The sequence below is a fragment of the Salmo salar genome, chromosome ssa10 (genome assembly GCF_905237065.1).
Source record: "Salmo salar chromosome ssa10, Ssal_v3.1, whole genome shotgun sequence".
In the NCBI taxonomy this organism is placed as follows: domain Eukaryota; kingdom Metazoa; phylum Chordata; class Actinopteri; order Salmoniformes; family Salmonidae; genus Salmo; species Salmo salar.
The window spans coordinates 87471631-87479819 of record NC_059451.1 but is presented as its reverse complement, the minus strand read 5'-3'; the positions used below and the strand labels follow the sequence as shown (position 1 = coordinate 87479819).

The 8189-nt window shown below is 41.8% G+C and overlaps 1 protein-coding gene across 1 annotated transcript; it reads right to left on the bottom strand.

The window, feature by feature from the left end:
* Positions 1-1222: 1222 nt before the first annotated feature.
* On the bottom strand, positions 1223-7345 carry LOC106560841 (heat shock factor protein 1). The gene is made up of 12 exons (XM_014124200.2): positions 7102-7345; positions 5803-5911; positions 5489-5616; positions 5283-5407; positions 4623-4698; positions 4260-4327; positions 2925-3024; positions 2610-2731; positions 2289-2480; positions 2064-2172; positions 1816-1881; positions 1223-1327 (listed from the first exon to the last, which is right to left on the bottom strand). The coding sequence occupies exons 1-12, from the start codon at positions 7225-7227 to the stop codon at positions 1268-1270; spliced, it is 1281 nt and encodes a 426-aa protein (XP_013979675.1). The 5' UTR covers positions 7228-7345; the 3' UTR covers positions 1223-1267.
* Positions 7346-8189: the final 844 nt, after the last annotated feature.

Here is an 8189-nt window from a genome sequence, read left to right as displayed (position 1 = left end):
TGTAAAATGGGGTTTATGGATATAAATATGAACTTTATCGAACAAAACATACATTACATTTAACATTATATTTAAGTCATTTAGCAGACACTCTTATCCAGAGCGACTTACAAATTGGTGCATTCACCTTATGATATCCAGACATGTATTGTGTAACATTGAGTCCTGGGAGTGTCATCTGATGATCATCATCAAAGGTTAGTGATTAATTTTAGCTGTATTTCTGGTTTTTGTGACGCCTCTCCTTGCTTGGAAAATGGCTTTGTGGTTTTTCTTGTTTAGGCGCTGTCCTAACATAATCTAATGTTATGCTTTTGCCGTAAAGCCTTTTTGAAATCGGACATTGTGGTTGGATTAACGAGAAGATTATCTTTAAAGAAAGACCAAGGGAGGCCAAATGCTCGCTGCCTTCCCTTGCATTCAATGCTACAGACGGCAACAATGTCATACTCTTTTTGATCAGACAGCATAGATGGGCTACACATACAGAGACAGAGTGGCGCTGTTTCGTTAGCTTCCTCCAGTAAGATACGTTCAGCCTCTTGCGAATTTAAGGAAATTTATGAAACACAGAGAGACAAAATAAATTATTTTTATGTTTTTTTTCTTGGTCGCCACTGCTGCCCATATAATCATTCAACTACGCACAAAGATCCAGGTCGAGAAATGGCCTGTGGTTCAAAGTGTACCCAATTGTCATACTTGAGTAAAAGTAAAGATATCTTAATAGAAAATGACTCAAGTAAAAGTGAAAGTCACCCAGTAAAATAATTGAGTAAAAGTCTAAAAGTATTGGGTTTTAAATATACTTAAGTATCAAAAATAAATGCAATTGCTAAAATATACATTAGTATCAAAAGCAAATGCTATAGATCACTTAAACTCCTTATATTAAGCAAACCAGACAGCATGGTTTTCTTGTTTAAAAAATGTCCGGATAGCGAGGGGCACCCTCCAACACTGACATAATTTACAAACAAAGCATTTGTGTTTATCGAGTCTGCTAGATCAGAGGCAGTAGGGATCACCATGTGTTCTCTTGATAAGTGTGTGAATTGGGCCATTTTCCTATTCTGCTAAGCATTCCAAATGTAGAGTACTTTTGGGTGTCAGGGAAAATGTAAGAGTAAAAAGTCAATATTTTCTTAGGAATGTAGTGGAGTAAAAGTTGTCAAATATAAATAGTAAAGTACAGACACCCCCCAAAAACGACTTACTGTACCTTTCTTTGTCAGGACTAGCCTGTGCCAGCTGATCTGTCAAGCCGTTACTGTTCCTCACATCCAGCATTGGGGTATGCCTCTGCCTCCTGGCTCTGAAACATGTACTGGAACACGTGTTTCATGGGGGGGATTAGATACTACTAAAGATAACACTGACCAGTACTATAAACCAACTACAGAGAGGCTACCTGCACAGCACACAATGATTCATACTCCCAAGAAGTGAGGTCAAATGTTGACAAGTTGTTTTACCATTACCTGCCTTTGTCTGACTAAAGCCAGTCATTTATGGCTGACACAGTAATGGTGATCACTAGTTACCACAGACACAAAGTCAAACCCAGCCTATTTCTACAATTTATCTTCTTAAAATCTGATTTTAAACCTAATCTTAACCCTAACCTAAACCACACTGCTAACCTTATATTAAGACAGAATTTTACGATATATACCATTTTAACTTTGTGGCAACTAGTGGAAAATCACAGTAACTCATAACTTGTGTTGACTTTACTGAATATATAACTAGACGACTTCAACATATAATATCTGTGCAGAGCTAATTCAAACACCATAAACATATTCTACTCACTGATTTTAGGTTGGACTCCATGTCATTAAAGTTCCACTCACTCAAGGGCAGGTTAAAATTGAATGGCTGTAAAGACAGAACAGCGTCCTATCAGTATGAGCTGCTGTGATCACTGTTATCACTCTTATCTAGTGAAGAGAAACTTCACGAGAGCTATTATGCCTGTTTCTGCAGTAACGTTTCCCCATTGCTTCCGGGAGACAGGCTTTAAACACACTGTCTGCTAAGCTTCGGAGGGTCCTACTCACATCTGCGACAGCAGCGGTGGGCTCCACACTTTGCTGGTGGGTCCTCAGGAGAAGCTGCAAGTCCTCCAGACTCATGTCCACATTATCTACAGCATCAGGTACTTCTGGTCTACAACACACACACCATATCACACTACTTGGGCTTCACTTGAAAACAATACGTTAATATGTAATAAAATAAAACAATATAGAGCTGTTTATCTGTGTGTGTGTGTGGGGGTGTACCTTTCCAGAGCAGGTCTCTTGCTCCTCCTCTCTGCTCCAGACCCTCTGCCCTCCAGGACGGACTGTACCATGGCAACATGGAGGACAGGGGGTTCAGAACACACCTCGCAGGAGCCCAGTGGAACACCCTCCCCCCGGCCTCGCACCCCTGGGCTCACTGGTTCCTCTTTGATCAGCATCATACACTTATCCCTGTGTGGGGACAGAAACACAGCAGTCTCATCTGTTCATATCGTTCCTGCTGAATAAGGCTAGATACTGGATTTTGTTACTTTGGGAATCACTACAGGATAAAAGGTGACTTTGACATTTCATCCTCACCTTGTCTCTTCTGTTTGCATTTGAATGGCCATGTTGCTGGGTTGTGACATTTCCGTAACGTCTGATATGATTGGTCCTCCTGTCATTGCACTATTGGAGCAAGAGGCAGTTTCTGTAGATGGCTGTAGAGAAGGAGCAGTAAGAGAGTTTGATGAAAGGTTTGTGAAGCTCACAGCCTGACAGTCACTATGCAGTTCAAAATATGAAGGGCTTTATTTTATGATAATCATAATGTCCCAATGCTAAATGGAAACTTTAAATGCAGTACAACTAGCAAAAAGTAGTGTAATGGTGAACGGTAGAGTGGGTTCTCACCGACTGGATATAGAAGGGCTCATGCAGGGACTCCATTTGGTGGCTATGGTTGAACTTAGAGGCTGGGGGCGTGGTGGAGCCAACATCCAGCATGAGGGGACTGGATGGGCCAGGCATCACCATGAGGGGGAATATTGAGAAAACAATATAAATACTCTTATGCAATGACATGCCATGGAACTGACAGAGAGAGCAGTGTCTGCTCGTCTTTACTGGATGAGAGCCAAGGATAAGGGGAAGTACCTGTAACCTCTATTGCAAGGGTGACTAAGAAAGCAGTGGTAGTTTTGAGAAACTAGCTTGGCTTGTGTAGAACATGTAGACCTTAAAACACTGAATAACCCACTTGCTTTTCAACCACTGAGAAAAGTTAATAATGTATGTTAGTAATTACACTACGTAATTGACTTTTGTGATATTTTATTTCATTCATCTTATACCAGCCACTACTGTTTCTATTTTGCCAAGGCTGTGTACACAATGCTATATCTCTATCAGTTTAATTTACTGCAACCAATACTAAGCACAAACAGCAGGGCACAATGACAACATGAATTGTATTGTAGAACACAGCTATGCCACAGTGTTATGAATGTGAACAATGTACAGTTAATGTCAGTTGTGATTGTAAATCTTTAGGTGTTATGGGCATGACCGCTGTAATGAGAGAAAGGGGGATACCTAGTCAGTTGTACAACTTAAATGTGTCTTCTGCATTTAACCCAACCCCTCTGAATCAGAGAGGAGCTGCCATAATCAACATCCACGTCTTCTAATGGGTTAACTGCCTTGCTCAGGGGCAGAACGACAGCTTTTTACCTTGTCAGCTCTGGGATTCGATCCAGCAACCTTTTGGTTACTGGCCCAATGCTCTTACCATTAGGCTACCTGCGAACATATGAGCGTTGTATGTGACTGTGCCTTGTCCTTCGACCGATTTGTTCACACGGGTCACACAAGCTGACAGTGCATTTCTCATAGAGGATAGAGGGTCATGCGCCCTGGTTAAGTGGGGTGGTGTGGGTGTGAGAGGATGGGAGGGGGGGTGAGTGATTGTGTGTGTGTGTGTGTGTGTGAGGGGCTTAGAGCTCAGTAGGTCTGATTCAGCATTCAGCTCCATTCATCTCAACTGTGATTGTGCAGCTGACCACATCCAGCTGAGTTGGCCGTTCCCACTGCAGTGTTTGTGTTACTATTGTCGATTTGTTAGTATAGTGTATGTACATACAGGTGTGTTTGTGTGTGTGTTTTTGAGTGCATGTATTGTTAATCTTAGCCTGTGTGTGTGTACGTGTGTGTGTGGGCACGCACTACAAAGAGAAGCAGTATACTCACAGCTTTCTCTTCATTGCTACAGTGCTGGGTGTGCTTGATTGCATCTGGCTGAATAGGAACTGAATCAGCTATAAAGGAGCAAAAAACAGAGAATGATGCAGCACTAAGTAGTCTCTCTAGACAGACGAGTTACCTCTTACAATGTTCCGCGGTCTGGGGTTCTGAGAACAGCACCAAAGTAACACACTTGGACTCCTCCCCCCTGTCGCTCGCTCGCTCTCTAACACACACACACACACACACACACACACACACACACACACACACACACACACACACACACACACACACACACACACACACACACACACACACACACACACACACACACACACATTGTCATGTTTGTTCAGAGGTTCTCACCTTGTTCATGACTTTCTGCTGCTGGGTGTGGTTCTGTCTCAGTGAGACCACCTCTCTCCACAGCACCTCATTCTGCCTGGAGGAGTAAGACAGACCACTGTGACATTCACCATTTCATTATCAACCCCATCACTCACCATCCCGCATGTGTGTGATCTATGTGTGATTAAATGGTGTGACTAGGCAGTGCTCTGGTTTCAGCCCGTTCACCCTGATGGGTCATATCGGAGTGCTCAGCCAAATGTCATCCACCTATTCCAGATCAGACAGAGACATGTGAAAGGTCACCTGTACTGCTACCTGACGCATGCACCTGACCAGCTCACCGGACACTATTATAGGGCGCAACGGTCAGGTGAGCGGCTGAATGTTCTCTTCAACCAATGTAGACAATAGACCAAACCATTGGAACATACAATGCGGCCAGGGACAATGCATGGACTACTGAGGATGGACTATGAGTTGCTTTGACTCTGTTGCATATGGCTTAGTATGATTAGTAATATGTTTTGTCCCAGTTCAGTGCCTCAAACTAAATGTCATAGCATTAAACCAACTACAGTACTGCTAATTGTAACTGTATTGATTTAGCATGTGTCATACATTGTGGATGTAGTTATGATTGATGCGTTGTATCAGCACACTGTTCTTCCTACTTACTGTTTCATGTCTTGCATCTGACACTCCATGTTCTCTTGTTGACTGCGCAGCACCTGCACCTCATACAGCAGCTTACTCAAGTCCTCCTGCCGTACTTTAGTCTCTTCACTTTTCACGATTGAGACCTAAACACACACAGAGGTCTTACCATGTGTACTTTGTTGGCGTGTGTGTGTGTGTTTTTATTTCCTAGGTTTCTGTCTCACCTTCCTCTTGATGTGCTCCAGCAAGTGTTCGTGGCCTTGCAGGAAGTAGAGGTGCTGGAACTCTGTGTCGTCTCGCTCTGGCTTCACCAGGCCACTCTGCTCTATGTTCACCACCTTCCTGAAGCCATCTGCACACCAGTCACAGTTAGCGGCACACAAAACACACCTCCAGAGGCCCAAACACTCAAATGAATGCCTATCCTACAGTACCTACACATAAACAATACACAAGTCATTCCTACACTATTCACTTCTAAATACTGCTAAATATTCGAGAGAGTCTTTATTCTTTAGGGATGAGGAGAGGTACTCACACATGTTGAGCTGTCGGACAAAGCTGGCCATGTTGTTATGTTTGAAGTACTTTGGCAGCACCTCCTTGGCAAACCTGCCCTGGTCAAAAACATGGAAGCTGGTTCCAGTCTGAGGGACAGAACCAAAATATGGGTTTGTGTTTAAGTTCTATGAACCACTGATTGGCCATTGACTACCTCAATTCAACATTCAGAGCCAGTTTCCCAGACACAGATGAATGCTTTTTAGTCAAGGACGTTAGTGTCAAAACCATCTGAGGCTCAGTCCTATAAATCATGTGAAGATTGATCAAATAGGAAGTCTTATTTGCTTTTTACAACAAGAAGTCCATATTAAGTCTTTACTTTGCATATCCTAGTTCTTTTTGAAAATAATATATGGATTTGAGCAGACAGGGGAACCTTAGCCACTTCCCTTTTTAATTTCTTAGAATTTAAGTATGCTAAAAGCTGAAATGAAAGTTGAGGGAAAAACACATTTATCAGTAAGCTGTACACAACCTATTTGACAGTAAATCAATGACAAGATGATGGACTTTTGTCACTTAGGTAAAGTCCAGTAGCACAGGGGTAATCAACCTGGGGTCAGCGAAAATATCTTTAGAAAATTCCCCCCCAATGTCTTTTTGAATATTGCTAGCAACAACAGAATAAATACATTTTCAGTAGAAAAGAGGAGCATGTCTTCTTTCTAATGATGACAACTTTATTTCTTGACTTGGATATAATTTATTTTGCCAACCTATGGCTAATCTTTGTTTAACAAGCTAAACAGCTGCAATAAGTGAAAATGTGTTACCATTGTAGCTCAGTGTTGGGGAGTAGCCTAGTGAACTACATGTTGTTCAACTAGTAATTAAACTACTTGGTGGTAGTTGAACTAAATTCAAATCTTGGTAGTGTTTTAAATAGTTCAGAACTTTTTTGCCATGTAGCGGTGAAGCTAATCCTGCATTCACGTGCTCATCGGAACTTCCTAGTTGTGATGTCGGAAATACAACTTGTTTCATTCAGAGGCATTTTCTAATTTCACTGATGAATTGCAAGGCAGGCACGTGTTTTGAGTTAGCCAAAGGTTTAAACAGATAACTTTTTTTGTTAATCCGGGTATAAATGGTCACCAATTGATTTGATGTTCAAACATAGAACTATCCTTGAGTAATAGAGAAGTAGAATCTTCACTAAAACAGGACTTCTCTATCTTGTAATTTCTATCAAACACATGAAATATATTCCACTATATGAAAGACCGCTAACTCTCTTTAACCAACCAGAAGTGTCAGTCCTTCAGGTACTCACAGCACTCCAGCAGATGAGATGGTTGGTGTCCGGGTCCTCGACCAGGGTCCACAGTTTGGTTAGGAAGGCAGGCACGTTACTGGCATAACCCCCATCCACACCAATAGAGCCAGGAGATTCCTGCATGGCTGCGCTTCAGTTGGATGAACAAACTGTTATTAAGAATGTGTATGAGAGAGTGTGTACGTGCACAGGTCCTACTCCATCTCTGAGCTGCTTTGCTGCTGACTCTCTCTGGACTACTCATTCGGCCATATCAGGCCCTGTCATCCCTACAGGCCAGCGTCAGCACAAACCTGCCCCTGCAGCGTCACTATAGCCCTCCAACACAAAAGACCCCACTGGGAAACAATACAGGCCATTACAAAGCCTAAAATAATACCACACTGTCATGCCAAACAATACGATACAGCACAGGAGCGCTGGTGAATACGTGTGTGTGTGTGTGTGTCCAGATATAAACACTCCTGTAAGAACATCTTTTCAGGGCCAGTTCCAAGAGGAGAGTCGTTGTCTTGAAGACCGCACATTCATCACAATTCATGAAGGCCATGATACACCGACCTACACTCACAGACTCATCTTCATAGCTCAAGGACAAACACATAAATATCATATAACATGTAACCCTTAGAAAGAGTACATCATACAGTATGTGGTTTGTAAGATTTTTGTATCAACAACCACTGGTTTTGTGTCACAACCACTGGTTTTGTTTCACAATTTTTCAAGAACATTTTTGTGAAGTTCTTTGTGTCATTGAAAAATCTGATAAAATAAATTTCAAATTCTGGTCAGAAATAAATTAGTTCCTATTTGTGACCATGCAATTTGAATTCTTGTTTGCATCCCTGGAGAATGCTAATTTTATGCACCTTGATCTGTGGTTAATCACATGACAAATACACTGAACAAAAATATAAACGCAACATGTAAAGTGTTGGTCCCATGCTTCAAGAACTGAAATAAAAGATCCCAGAAAGCTTATTTCTCAAAAATGTTGTGCACAAATTTGTTAACATCCCTATTGGTGATAATTTCATCCACCTGACAGATGTGGCATATCAAGAAGCTGATTAAACAGCATA

Excerpts from the sequence above, each read along its gene's own strand:
- LOC106560841 (XM_014124200.2), bottom strand. The coding sequence starts at position 7,227 with ATGCAGGAATCTCCTGGCTCTATTGGTGTGGATGGGGGTTATGCCAGT. Across the intron at positions 5,912-7,101 it reads ATCTCATCTGCTGGAGTGCT|ACTGGAACCAGCTTCCATGT; the intron begins GTGAGTACCTGA and ends TCTGTCCCTCAG. Across the intron at positions 2,732-2,924 it reads AGCCCTTCTATATCCAGTCG|CCATCTACAGAAACTGCCTC; the intron begins GTGAGAACCCAC and ends CCTTCTCTACAG.